This window comes from Amphibalanus amphitrite, unplaced genomic scaffold (assembly GCF_019059575.1).
Source record: "Amphibalanus amphitrite isolate SeventyFive unplaced genomic scaffold, NRLGWU_Aamphi_draft 000512F_arrow, whole genome shotgun sequence".
In the NCBI taxonomy this organism is placed as follows: Eukaryota; Metazoa; Arthropoda; class Thecostraca; order Balanomorpha; family Balanidae; genus Amphibalanus; species Amphibalanus amphitrite.
In genome coordinates, this window is record NW_024882006.1 from 361,068 (window position 1) to 375,920 (window position 14,853).

A 14,853-nucleotide genomic window follows, 5' to 3' on the forward strand; every position below is an offset into this window, starting at 1 on the left:
CTCTCGGTGACTCGGTGACCTGGCGTGCCGGCGAGCCGCCCTAATGGAGCCGCCGAGCGCCGCCGCCGCCGAGCGGGACCGGCAAAAGGCCGGATTATCTGCCGCTCGCCTGACGGCGCCGCCGGCCGTACCACGCCCGCTGCGGCGGCCTCTAATGGTTCGGCGAGCCAACTCGGCCGCGGTCGACTCACGGACGACGAGGGAGGGGACTGATTGGCTGCCACGGCTGGATCCAGCTCTGGAGCCGATTGGCCGCAACAAACCTTCACATGTAAGTGATCCTAAGAAACGAAAAAAGGTTTTACAAAGAACACTTGGTTTAACGCAACCGCGATTTCAAACACATTAGTGATTCCTGGTCATGAACTGAGGTCTCGGTAGATATTTACATTTAGAGACTTATGTATAAAAGATATTGTAGTGCAGTATGTATGAACTGACGCTGGGCCGACGCGGCCGGCAGCCGGCGACCGGCGTCGAGCCGGCCGCGTGGGGAGGCCGGCGGCCGACCTGCCCCGCGGCGGTCACGTGGGCAAGGTGACGCCGACTGGCCGTGGCTCGGCCGGGGGAGAGCTGGTGGAGCGCCGGTCAGCGACGGACGCTCTCGCGTGCAGGTCGAAATGTGCAACTGCATTATCATTAGTTAAAGTCTTTGTCCTGTGATGTTAACAATATAGAGCATATATATAAGCATATACATAATATGTAGATCTTATAGGTGTCAAATTGGAAATTGGAACAATTGAACTGGTAGCAGTGCGACAATCTGCCAGATTGGCAACGTTCCGTTTACGCTAGCCGTTCTCACGACGGGTTGTTCGGCGAACAATTATCTCATATCATGAATTTACTTCAGTGTTTTAATCGAAAATAATGACTGATAATTTGAAAAATCAGGCATATAAGCAACTGTGCAATCCAGACTGCTAACTTTTAACAAGCAAAATGAACCTAACTCGACCAAACATGCACCGATGTGCACCAAATGTGTACCAGATAGATGTCGTAAAAACGGCTACTGTATACTTTCCGTACGTTTTTTGTTCTATCTTTCTGATAATAATCGTGCTCACTGTAATGCGCTGGCGTTATCTAATAATTATCTTTTAATAGCCATTCAAAAATGGAAAATCGTTGCATGGTAAGCTTCTTCTTCAGACGATTATAAAAAACATTATGTATGAACAATGTTTATCAGATGACATCCAGTGCAACCATCGTTATCATAACAACAGTTACGAAGATATTACGTAAGCGGCACGCTAGATACATAATAAGGAATGTTTAAAGTTCGCCTTTTGCGACCATTTTCCAGTAACTTGAATAGTAGTCGGACGTATAATTTCACCAAACGTCAAGCTAAGCTCGCTTCACAATCGAAACATCACAACTACAAAACAATCCACTATTATGCCTCCGTAGCGCCCGCGCCAATTTTATCGCCCTCCAGTATCGCAAAATCGTCGTATTGCGCTCCCATCGCATCCCACGCCCTCTCGTCACGACTGACACGGAGAAGACGGCCACACCGCTCGGCACACATCCCATCACAACTGCATCACACTGATCGCAGTGGCGGCGCCTCACTGACTCACTGCCACACTCTGTACACAGGCGTCAGGTCCGTACCACGCCCCCACGTCCCCGGTCCCCAGACCCGGGGCTCCCCTGCGGGCCGACCGCCGCCGGCGCTGACCGCTGACCGTCAACCACACTCGCTCGTCACAGTCGTCGACAGAAGCTCGACGTTTAGCACGGCTATCGCTGCGTCCATGGAAGATTGGCTGGTTATATTTTCTTGTACCAGAACAGGATGTGTTCGCCCTCCTCGGGGAACACGTCATCCACGCCTGCAAACCAGGACACGGTGAACGGCGGCTCAGCGTTATACGCATCCTACCAATGCTATGGTAGAAGGTGCCGAGCGTGTTACGGGAAATGTCGCACAACACATTACAATGTGACTTATAGGCGGACGGAAACGTTAAAAGTTAACCAGCTAGGTCGGCAAATTATGCAGCGCTTTCTGTCGCAATGTTTGAATATCACGACATTTCAGAAGTCACAGGTAAGCACAACCGGAGATACATGAGCCAGTAAATTATCAGTGCAATCCGTTTGTAAAACGATTTGACTTTTGTCATTTACTTCCATTAAATAAATGTACACACAGACTAGTCAAAAACCTATTCTATTATAGTCACCCAAGTGTTGGTAGCTACCTCCAACACTCCCTGCAGCACTCGAGTGCGTTATGATTCCGTCCCTCACCGGTGGCGGAGAGCTGTGTGTTGACCGGCTTGCTCTCGACGTTCGGAGACGCCTTCAGTCGGTAGAGCAGCCAGAACATGTAGCCCACCTTCTGTTCGTGGACGCCGCCGATCGTGTGGATGTAGTGCCCGTTGGGCCAGACCGTGGCAGAAAACCTGAATATGAGGGGAAGCGGCAGGAGAGATTAGTGCGAGAAAGATATCCTTTTAGGGTAGTGAAATTGCGCTATGCCTTTGCTTCTTATGTTCTATGGTCTTATGAGCAAGAGATGATAACATATCAAATATGTGTGTAAAGGGGGTAAGCTCTTTAAACACATAAACTCAAATTTCTGCCCGTTGGGTGTTGAAATGAACCACCACCAATCAACAAGCCTCAGCATGGGAACGGCACTGCACCGGGATGTAGGTATCTACAAACATATCGTATTCAGCAGCACCTGGTGAAGTCCAGCAAGACGCTAAGTATCAAAACATCCTGCATCTCTGCCATTCCTCAGAGGTTACCAGTTGAGGCGCTAGTCAGCGCAGATAAACAGTAACAGGTGTGGGTGAGAGTATGCGGCCGAGAGAGCACACATTAGCTGCCACTCAGCCGCTTGTAAAATACCGCGATCACTTGTTTTCGGATGTTAGGAAAGAGTTCGAACAACAACAGCGGTCATTTGATATCCAGTCGAAATACGTTTACCGCGCTGTCGATGGTCGTTAGATGGGGCTTGGCGTAGGACTGTCAACACTCAACATCATGGTGAAATAATGATCCAAAATATTTAGGCATCTGCATTTCTAGCTGAGCATAACAAGTCGAAAAGATCCGCACCAGACGCTTCAAATTACGTAGCGAAAGGTGATGAAATTCATGCAGAACTTGTCTTTCGTTAGGTCGGCCAAATTTTATTTTGACACCTCGACCTGACCTAGTTCGGCGGGAGCTGAACTGATGCCCTCTGACCCCACTGACTGCACTCACTCGAAGTTGCTGTCACGCTCGGCGGCCAGTTTCATGGCGTCGAAGAGGCTGGTATTCTGCGGGATGGTCAACGCCTGACTGAACGTCTTGTTCACGTCGGGGCCCACCCACAGCCACAGGGTGAAGTTGATCAGCGTAGGTGGCGCTGCTGTAGTGGTAGGTGGCGGCACCGTCGGTGGATCCTCCGTCACCTCAGCGCCCCCTGCCGACAGGAGACAAGCCCGTTTTCGTCAGGTCGCCAGGTGGCACTTGATGCGAGATCGTAGCCCTAATAGCGTCAGCCTGCTCCTCCATTCATTCAGATGATATACTGCTAACGCATAGGCACTCAGAAATACACCTGACTCAGCCGAGGCCCGTCTTAATCAGCTGCAGGAACTCCCCCTCCCAGCTACAGCCGACGCCGGCGCCGCGCGCTCGACTCTGTCCCCCAGCGCACCCCTCTCACCGCCGTCCCGGTGGCAGTCGGTGGTGGTGACATTCAGCAGTGTGCGGCCCAGCAGCACGGGCAGCACCTGAGTCGTGTCGAACAGGTTACCGAACGAGCCGTCCTCCTGCTGGTGAGAGAGCAGATAGGCCACGGCCGCCGACTCGTTCCAGCCCTGCTCCCGCTCCAACCGCAGCGCCTGCCGGCAGGGGGAGGCGGTCAGAGCGAGACTCGGGCGCGGAGATCAGCTGGGAAGACGTTTCAATTGTCATTCCCACCTACAAAGATTTCTTTCCCAAATTCATTGTGATACATATTTTGCATAAATGCCGGCCCAGGTCACTATGACCTTTGACACTTCCTTGCCTTTGTCGCGTGAAACGGCAAGTGACGAAATGGAGCAGTTCTGGCACCAGTCAGCGGCGCAGGTCGGAGAAATGTGGTCGCAGCTCACGCCACAAGGAAGTGAGTCTCCGCGGACCGACTGGCCCGTGTGTGTTTATGGCTGGGACGGGCGGTGGTCGGTTTCCCAACGGACAGGCGCAGTAAGACGGTCAACTCTTGCGTCACTCTGTGGTACGCTCACTCCAAACACTGGTGGTGTCGCGTGTGGAGTGCCATGCAATGCGCTCATCGACCGCGAGCCGGGCATTTCGCAATGGGAGATCGGCTTGCATGGACAACAAATACATATGCATAGATTGATGATAAGCGAAGGAACGGAAATGAAGCTGGTTTAGTTTCTCGGATATAACCGAAACCAAGACAGTGAAGTCATGAAATGTTTGACAACTGAGTCCCTCAGTGTTAACATCCTCTGATTATACCTTTGAGTTCATCACGAAAGTACATGCACGTCTGAATGATAAGTTACTACGTTTTGCCAGTCAAATGGCCACTTTAACATACAACTTTTAGGTTGCCCTCACACCTAAGTCGCTATCAACCCCGATTCAGACACAAGGGTATCATTATCAAAGCCAGGAAGCTAGCTCCATAACAGCTAGGAGGATAGCCAACGTGATCGATACCACTTAGCTGACAAGCTTGGCACGCCAAGCTGCATACTGACCACGGTTTTTCACCGTCGAAATGAAAATACTACGAGTATAGCTTGTGTCGAAAACTGAAGCTAAGTAAAACGCTTGATTGTGGACCCTTTCCAACTGGACGTGCAGATCCTGTCCCACTGAGCTTCCCCTGTCCCACTCAGCGTCTCCTGTCCCACTGAGCGTCCCCTGTCCCACTGAGCGTCTCCTGTCCCGCTGAGCGTCCCCTATCCCACGTGTGCCCTCTGTCCCACTGAGCGTCCCCTGTCCCACGTGTGTCCCCTGTCCCACTGAGCGTCCCATGTCCCACCTGCACGGCTAGCAGGGTGGAGTGGAAGTTGCCGAAGCCGCCGTCCGCCTCCTGTCGGGTGACCAGGGCGGCAATCGGGCCGCTAAGGTGGCGGTCCACACTGCGACTAGTGGTCTCGGCCACACAGCGCAGTGCCAGGACGGACAGGGCGAGGGTGTCTGGAACAATACATAGCGTCAGACAAACAGACAGAAACAGAAAGACACGCAGGGCAGCGCCAGCACGGACAGGGCGAGAATGTCTGGAACAATACATAGTGTCAAACAGACAGAAACAGAAAGACACGCAGGGCAGCGCCAGCACGGACAGGGCCAGAGTGTCTGAAACAATACATAGTGTCAGACAAACAGACAGGAACAGAAAGACACGACACGCAGGGCCAGCACGACAGGGCCAGAGTGTCTGGAATGGACAGGGCAGACAGGACAGTGTCAGACAGACAGACAGACAGACAGACAGACAGACAGACAGACAGACAGACAGACAGACCGACACACAGACAGACACACAGACAGACGGACAGACAGACACACAGCGCAGCGCAAGCAAGGACAGGGCCAGAGCGTCTGCAGCGGGAGACTAGACTTTGACGTACACCATAACTGAAATACATGTCAGAAGAGTTATGATCGGCAGGTAATGACATGACATTCTCAAACTTGTGAAAACGACATGTGCCCTCCGTCACATTCCGCCTCTCCCGCAGACACAACGTAATGTAATGAAAGCAGAAACTTTTTCAGATGTGCTTTTCATATACCAGGCAGGTAGAGTCTGAGAAATTTTACAATACCACAGCGGTATTCATGAGGCCCGCATGGGTCCAGATGCGACCACCATTCTCAACGGAATTGGATTCGGCACGCTGCCCTATAAATGTTGATGGCCCGGTCGGTGACCCCATCACGGCAAGTGGCAATTGCAAATCCAAACAGAGCCTGGAAACGCCCGTTCAAAACGAGACCACACCCTGCCCGTAAAGCACGATTAACGCCGCCATTTAATGCGAATGGCACATGACACTACCACGCGTTAGATTCTGATTTAACTGGACGGTGAACACTGATTTTCATATCCAATATAATCATCTGCTGTATTACCATAGCATCCATATTCAGCACTAAGCGGATTGAAATATGACTTCGCTGAGGAGTTCAAGGATTATGAAAGAATGACGTTTCAAGTCCAACAAGACCGTTTGGTCGGTCATAGCCGAGCATTCCTTCAGGGCTGTTTTACTGCCGGATTCAGCGTCTGCTTCAACGGTTCAGAGCTGAGTTCACTAAATCTTCTTCATGGATAAAGAATTTGAGAAAAGGAGCTCGTGAAGCAGAAGATTATGAATATTTACATTTAGGACCCCTTTGGTCCAGCGGAAACGTTTTATAGAACGTTTGCCCTCTCTCTTTGGCGAAACACGCGTTACTGTTCCTCTAGGCAGGCCCACCGACCTTTAACAGCTCTTCTAACCCTTATTACCGTAAAGGTCACCAATCGGTGGCGTTCAAGCCGCCCAGTTACGTCTATCGGCCGTGAGCTCCGGGCAGACTCTGACCTGTGGTTCTCTGACTCTAACCTGTGCTGGCTGCTGACTGACCAGTGCTGTGCTGGCTGCTGACTGACCAGTGCTGTGGTGGCTGCGGACTGACCTGTGCCGGGCGGACTGACCTGTGCCGTGCAGGTCGTTGGGGTCGTGCGCCACCGTCATCAGCTTGCTGTAGCTGCGCCTCCGGACCGGGGCGCCGGCCGCACACGTGGCCAGCACCACGAACGCCGACTCATAGTCCATGACGCCCGGGTGGTGCTGGAGAATCGCTGTCGGAGCACCAGAGTACTGGTCAGCGCCACTGGGGTGCGGCGGGGAGGAACGGAGGGACCGGGAGTCCGGCCAGCGGGGCACGGGAGGCGGGCTGAACAGACGGTCCACGGTCCACGGGTCACTTCAGCCGGTGAGGTTAGAAATCTACATGAGAGACAAGAGATATTTTGTTTCGAGTGGGTTAGTTTTTAAGGGCGGCAGCCGACTGCTCGTCGGCGTTTCTGACTCCGGTTGGTAACCGCATAATCCACTGTAGCGCCCTCCAGTGGTCGGATAAAGGCTATCTCACGGTGTGCCGTGTTGATTAACGTTAGGGACTATGGGCCATTTAACGCCTCTTGAGAATAAATCAGGGCTATCTCTGGCAACTTTCGCGACGCTCCACGCTGGGTAAATGGCTACTAACGTCAAACGAGGTTATGTAAGACTTGCATATAAATCGAAATGTGATTACAAGAAGGCAGCCAAAGTTTCATATAGTAATTCCCCACAACAGATGCATCAGAATAGTAAAGGAAAATGTTTAAATGTATGCAAATTGACCACCCAAATGTCTTTATTATTATATGAAATATCTTTACAATGACTCCTGCAGTTGGTCTGGTGCGACCTGCCATACGTCACTGGGACATCCGGTTACCAAAAGCCGGCCACCCGGAGCGCGGTCTCCGCACATCCCGCCTCCGATCGGGCCGGGCCGTCTGCCTCTGTCCGACCGATCTGAGACGTGTGGCGCTCGTAACTCGTCATCAGCTGCCCCGTATCGGTCCGCCACGGCCCCGTCCTCGGGACTGCAGCGGCCCGGCCGGCGACCAGACGCTTCCCGGCTTCGTTAGCCACGAAATACGCCGCTCATACAACACAGAGCAGTCGGCCGAACGCCGGCGCTACGAGACAGTCGCTCTTTATCGCTGGCGGCCGCAGCAACTCGCGGCAATTCCGAATGATGTGTGTGGTTGATTGCTGATTCAGCCTGACTGGTTTCTGTTCCGAATGACAATCTATTCTAGAAAGACGTACAATATCTGGGCTACATGGTCGTCTATGGGGTTTAGAAAATAAGGCAAAAGGAAAGCCTACGAGGCATATATGCATGTTGAACTCAATGATTTTTTATGAAGTAATTGCTTGCAAAGCGAATTATATTTTCTGTGCAGGTTATCGACGAGGCAAAGCCATAATAATCATCTACGAATAATCACGATATCGCCGGACGGAGCCTGGACTGTAAGCCGCGTGCTTATCAAGATCAATGCCGGCACACACCCACATGCAGCACCGCAGAGGCGGCGGATGATCGATGCTGCATTCAGCCATTCCCCAGCACTCTCACCAGCATCAAACGCGCGACAAACACGGGTGATGAAAGACCCAGCGCTCAGCCGTTAGGTGTTCAAAAACGACATAGCAACAAAGAATGCGGTCCTGTCCAAATGCAGTTCTGCACAACCATCGTATTTATTTGAGCACTGTAAATCTTATTTGAATGCCTTCGATTTAATTAAAAGAATAGCAATGTAGTCCTGCCGATATGAAAGATACATTAAAACAGATTCACCTTGGTCTAACGAATCACAGCTTTGCTGCGATCAAACAACGAGAAAAAACAGCGAAATACAGGAAAAAATACAGCACTGGCTACATGACTTGTACCGGCTTAGTTGGCTTCACCGACTGCAAAATACATTCAACGTTTTGTGTTACTGGATAAAATCCGTTTAACTGATGCGGTGAAGCCATCGGGACAAAATCTGAAGCCTTTAGCTGGCCCGGGTCGATCGGGGTGTCGCCGAACACGGCCCGAGAAGCCCTAATGGAGCCGGTGCTGTTCAGCCGCCGCCGCGGAGACATTTAACGGTCACGGAGCTCTATCACGACCGCGGCGCCTCAGCAGCTTAACCTTAACGCTGCCTCAGTGAGTTGAGTTCATGTGACCAGTACAGGCCGAGCCATTCCGCCTGAATCGACGCGCCTCGGCAGCGTCCCCTGCGTAAGGCCGCAGTCGTGTCCTGCTGAGTGGTCTGGCCGCAGAGCGGCGACCGCCGCCGGTCCCGGAGACAGCAGCCGTTCATCAGTCGGCAGCTCACCCATTCATCGCGCGGCCCTGTTTTCGGCGGCTTCATTTCGGTCGGTCGATCGGGCTGTGTCGCCGCGCCGAGCGGAGGTGCCGCTGCCTCAACCCCCAGTTGAACGCCAGCCGGGCGTGTCGGCCGCTACCCTCAATATGTCGGCGACCAGGGCGCCGCAGCTGCAGCTCGGGGCAATCACGCGCCGTCAGAAGGCGACGACGCAGAGCTGATGACAAAGTGCTGGCCGCCCGCCGACGGCACCAATATGATGCGGGACAGACGCCGACGGCCGGTCGTATGTATGTACAGCCCTCTGCAAACTGCGTGGTAGGTATTCTTTGTTCGACAAAACTGATAATAACTCAAAGGCTATGTTATCAGTCGGTCGGATCTCATTGCATATAGATGCGCCATGCTCCACTCCTTCGATAATTCGATTGGTTCTATCACTGAACAAAGTATACGCCTAGTGTAGCAACAAAATGCAAAAGTTTGTTTTGGGGGCAAATATAAACTTGAGTGTGTTGCTGCCAAACTAGATGGAAAATGTATACCAAAATAAGCCCAATCTAAGGTGCGGAGTCTCACGCGTATTGCTGTTACGATTTCCGAGTGACCGTTAGCATAGTATTCGCGTTATTCGCGGTTTTGTCGAAAAAAGAATACCTACCACGCAGTTTGCAGAGGGCTGTACATAAGATACGACCGGCCGTGCTATGGTTGTTCGCCGGCCGTGTTATAGTTGCACGACGGCGACCGTGCAACTACACACGGTCCACACTGTGAGTGTGGACCGTGTGTAGTGTGGAGTGTGGACACTGTGAGTGTGGACGGCCGGGATAGACGGAACGATGGACGTAAATATAATGAAAAGCAAAGAAATACATTGTTTGGCAGATGCAACAAAAGCATGATATTCTGCAGGAGATGCGGAACAGTTGGTTCAATGCTATTAGCTTAGCGTCGTTTTAATGAGCGACCGCCCAACGGATCGCTCTTTCCAACCATTAAGGTTTAAGGGTTAAGTTGCTGGTGTATTAATATACCTTTCAATATTTCTTTTTAAGGTTTTACAAGGCTTCCATTTTTCAATAAATGGCCAGCTGTTGATATGGAGCTCAACAATAGGGAGAAGAGTAGGCCAGGTCCATTTATCATATTAGCGAAGTGGCATAAATACATACGCAGCGATGGTGAAGATCGAATCACCGGCTGACTAGCGCGCCCATCTCGGGCCAGTATTTAGCCACTGACACGCGCTGCGGACCGGAGACGACCCCTGATCCCCTGACCGAGCAGCGAACGGGTCGATTAGGCGGCCGGCCCACACGGAGAGGGCGGAGCGCCGTGTGGTCAGACACAGCAGCCGGAGATACAGCGGACGACGGTGATCGGCGGGACGATATACCAGACGGGGCCACGCACCGGCCACGACAGGGGCAGGAACGATCAGCTGACCGGCGTGATACCGAGGGCAATCGAGTCGGTGGCCCAGCAATTCAGCATAGATAATCAGAGGTTTTAATTAGTCTGAATTGATTCTGGATGCAGTTTGGTTGGGCTTCGTTGCTAAGGGAAATAAGTTACACACTGGCAGCATTATAACTAAATAGTATTGTAACTTTTTGTGACATGACGAATTACAACATTTCCGAACATGAAGTTCCGTAATTTGATACCGGATGCCGAAGTTTTCGGCCGCACTGCATACCATTAACACGATGCAATCTATTGTTTCCGCAAATTTGCGAATTTCACCAAAGGGCAGCACGGCTGAAAAATTGGGTCGCCAAACTCCGCATGCCTCTGCCATTCTTCACCTTGACGAGAACAAATCGCCGGGAGGCCTGGAATCTCGCTAACGAAATGACACCATTAACCATGACAAACGCCCATGTCTGGCGGGACGCAATCAGCAGGCATGTAAATTCTGCCTCGGGGAATGGACTGCCGCAGAGACGGCAGCTCTAATGGACCGCCGCGCGGAAGACGGCAGCTCTAATATTAGCTGTCTCTGCAGAAAAGACGACTGTATTATCCTGCAGTCAGAGCGGAGAAAAGGCTGAAAATGAGCGCCTCACCTGGGACGCGAGCCCAAGTAGCCTGCCCCAACTGATATGAAGCTCTAATGGTCTACGTCGGGAGACACAAAGGCTCACATGACCAATCCAATGAATTTAATTAGAAACAGACTTGAATACCCGATTGCGTTTCATGGACAAATATCTTTTGCCCAGATAATAGAAGAATTCCCCACTTATGCTGTTAGATACGTATTGCAGAGAGCGGCTGAACGGCTGGACCCATCACGCCGCGGGCTGACACCCACTCATCGGTCTGTTCCGGTCACAGCTTCAGCGCAATGAACTGATGGACATTGTGCTGAGAACTCATGGCCGATGACATATCATGCCGCGGCCGTGGGCCAGACCTGCACGACATGACCAGTCGCGGACCTGACCTGCGCAGTGACCTGTCATGTCGCGGATCTAACCTGCGTACTGACCTGTCATGTCACTGACCTGAACTGCTCACTGACCTGTTATGTCGCTGACCTGACCTGCGTAGTGACCTGTTATGTCGCTGACCTGACCTGCGCACTGACCTGTCATGTCGCGGCCGTGGAAGCTGCGGACGTCGAAGCAGAGGCTGACGAAGGCTAGCACGTATTCGGCGATCCGGCCCGTCGTTAGAGGATAGTCCCTCCGACTGACGGAGAGAATATCAATTAAAATATGTCGATAAATGGGTGCAGTCCCTCCAAATGACGGAGGAGAGACGATAAATTAAGATTACTCGTTAGAGGGCAGCTCTTTGGATTAGAACCTTATTACCGATGTCCCTGAACAACTGATAGCATAAAATAGCGGACAATGCATGGAAAGTTCAATGTCACAAGTGATCTCATTCCCAATACATAGCAATATATGAATTCAACGATTAGGTACACTTATTACGCTACAGTTACGTGATTACGGATTTGACACTTTATAGGTAGAACTAAGGTACTTCCACAAATTAAAAAAATAGTGTACAAAGTAAAATACGGTGGAAGCAAAATGTGTTGTCCTGGATCGTTACAGAATGCAGTCATGGCAAAAATCGGTAGGTACCTAGAAAATGAGGTATAAGAAAAACCATAGTATTATACCCTACTCCAACAGAACCTAGTTACATGCTTGCATAACGCATACTTATGTAAGTAATACATGGCAAATGATATATACATTCTAACGTGCTTATGTAGTTTCTTCGGTAGTATAAACTTTGGTATCGGAGCATTGCTGCATTAAATCCCAGAGCCATAGTCATGCATAGGGTGTTTTATGCGCGTGCACATGCCACAACAAGCAATACACAAATAAGTGTGCATCAATCTTTATAAAATAAAGATTGAGCAAGATTCACAGCCTCTATAATTTATTACTCGTTTATGCAACTGCCAAAACAGAGTACAAGAATAACCACAATGATATGGACTTCTAATAGTTTCATCCGGTTAGAATGGCCGCAATGAAAGCTAACAACAGCCAGAAAATTGGCCCCGAAATCTTTGGCGCTTGGTGAGGTTGATGTCTGGGAATGGGCAATAAAGTGCCGCCGGACTGGACCCGGGGGGCTCGTCTGCCGTCTGCAGTGTAGCCGGGACGTGGGGCCGGAGTTCCGGGTCCATTTCCCGCACAATTGTCCGACACTGACAGGAAGTGGTGCCCTCACAGCTCAGACATGGCACCGATGATGTGCTGTAAACTGCCAGCTATATGCCAGCTCAAAGTTGGGAAGTTGCTGCATGATCTAGCAACATTAATTCAAATTCATCGATGATATGTAACATGACCTATTATGTAGTTCTTTCGTTTCGTGTAATTATATGTTAGCAACACCTGCTTACCTGCATATGTAGTAAGGTTTGCGGGTGGTCGTGGTGCCATTTTCAGTCATGTTGGATGGTCGAGGGCCACAGCCCCAGTTCTTCTCATCCTTCTGAAAGCTGGTAATGCGACATTGCTGGTAGCGATAAAGCAATAATTGCCGTTTAAACAGTCAAGTCTCTAGACTTTTCTAGAACTGTACAGATAAGTCAAAAGTAGAGGGGTATCTACCAATAAAGTAGTCTAGACATCAGTGCCAGGTTTAACTTTGGCATTTTTACGCCAGTATGACACACATATAATGCTTTGAGGTTATGGTGCAATAACAATGTGCCATTGTAAATTTGCATTTTAAATGATTTTATGCAATACAAGTGAAACCCAAGCAAAACAGTGTGTCTTTTCACCACCACTGCTTTGCCATGAGTGTCCTCTTGCTCCTGCTACACGCGGGCCCATGTGTTCCGCTCCCACCTTGGCGTCAGGGGACCAGCCTACATGGTGGGCGCCGCTGGGATATCTCTGCGAGATTCCAGCGACAGCACGGGCTATTTTGTCCCCGCTGGAAATAATTTAGACGGCTAAACCTCGAGCCGATGACGTCAAGTCACCGGCACCTGAGACTAAATTTACAAATATCATTTGTCAGATGTCTTACTCAGTACTCACTGAATATATACATGAAACTAAGGCATGTGAGCAGTCAGACGTTTTTTAATAGAATCAGATAAGATAGGTTGTTGTTGAGCTTATGTTAAGCTATTGCCCATAGTCACTAATTAGTGCGCCACATCCATCGTGCGTCATGCAAAGCAACTATTAACTACAATGCAGTCTGCAATGCAACAATACAATAAAGCAAAAAACAACATAGATAAAATGCATGCTAGCTAATCTAAGCGTGTTTTGACCTACTTCTACTGCCCACTTTCTCATAAAACATTCTACTTCCCACACCGCATACTGCATGGTCGATCCACGCTGCAGTATGCGCCCACATGCCAGTGCGGACGTCAGCCAATGACCAGAGGCCGGACTCACCCCCACATGTCCACTAGGAAGTTGATCTGCAGCTGTTTGCTGGTGAGCTCCCTCTCGACACCGCTCAGCGCCGTCGAGTTGGCCAGGTTGACTGCGATCACCGCCTTGGAGGACTCTGTGGCCCAGCCGTGGTCGTCGCCCTGCCTCTCCAGCACCCAGGAAAGCGCCCGGCCGGCCGCGTCATCGGCCACCGAGCCCTCTGTGGACGGGAAACGTCGGGGAGGTCAGGTCAGAGTGTCAGGTCGGATTAGGTCTGGTCAGGTCGGGTCAGGTCAGATCAGGTCAGAAGATCAAGTCGGGCAGGGCTGAGTGAGGTTGAATCAAATCAATTCGTGTAAGCTCGGATTTGGAATCTAATTCCTCAGTGCACCTGCTTGGGCAACCAAACACAGATTGGTATTCCGTCAGGTCATTGGGACCTTGCGTCAAGCAGTATATTAACGTTTTCATCAATAGCGACCAAATTCAGAAGCGAGCTCGAGAAGCATCTTCATTCTGGTCACGGCCCATATTGAGCTATCTCAAAAGGCACCAATCTCAGAGTTTAGTCACGTATGCTCAGTGCCAATGCGGTGAAAAGTTATGCAGCTACCAACGGACTGGCAGTAAACGTAAATTCATGTTAGAGCGAGCGAAGTTTGCCGAGATACGGTCGTTTACGCCCAAACTTTGACAAAATGCTCGCTCTGTGCAGTTTGGAAATGTCATTCAGCCAGTTTTCCCGCATTGCCAAATGCAAAATAAAGTGCACTGGTAGAGTGAAGGCCAGCATTTGTTTTATAAACATATAATTTTGTGCGATCTAGACAAAATTATAGCACTTAAACCTTAAAGGCTTCCCGGTAGCAAGAGAAAGCTATTGATGCTGGGTGTTACCGCTGCAGCGCATCGTATCGTAATTTCTTAGACGATCGTTGCACGTCGAATACTCAACAGATAGCCGACGAATATGCTACGAGTTCAAATCTATAATGAAAGTGTGTATCGTCAATTCTAGCCTTAGGTACATATGCTAGGCATATG

At 50.5% G+C, this 14,853-nt stretch overlaps 1 protein-coding gene across 1 annotated transcript in view; it reads right to left on the reverse strand.

The window, feature by feature from the left end:
• Nucleotides 1–1,174: 1,174 nt before the first annotated feature.
• Nucleotides 1,175–14,853, reverse strand: part of LOC122393038 (uncharacterized protein CG3556-like) — a 49,020-nt gene continuing 35,341 nt past the window's right edge. The window contains exons 3-11 of the mRNA XM_043388600.1: nt 13,831–14,029; nt 12,810–12,908; nt 11,523–11,626; nt 6,698–6,844; nt 5,030–5,187; nt 3,692–3,869; nt 3,244–3,445; nt 2,272–2,426; nt 1,175–1,850 (exon numbers count right to left, since the gene is read on the reverse strand). Of these exons, the coding sequence (XP_043244535.1) occupies nt 1,789–1,850; nt 2,272–2,426; nt 3,244–3,445; nt 3,692–3,869; nt 5,030–5,187; nt 6,698–6,844; nt 11,523–11,626; nt 12,810–12,908; nt 13,831–14,029 (1,304 nt within the window). The 3' untranslated portion in view covers nt 1,175–1,788. The remainder of the gene's footprint in view (nt 1,851–2,271; nt 2,427–3,243; nt 3,446–3,691; nt 3,870–5,029; nt 5,188–6,697; nt 6,845–11,522; nt 11,627–12,809; nt 12,909–13,830; nt 14,030–14,853) is intronic.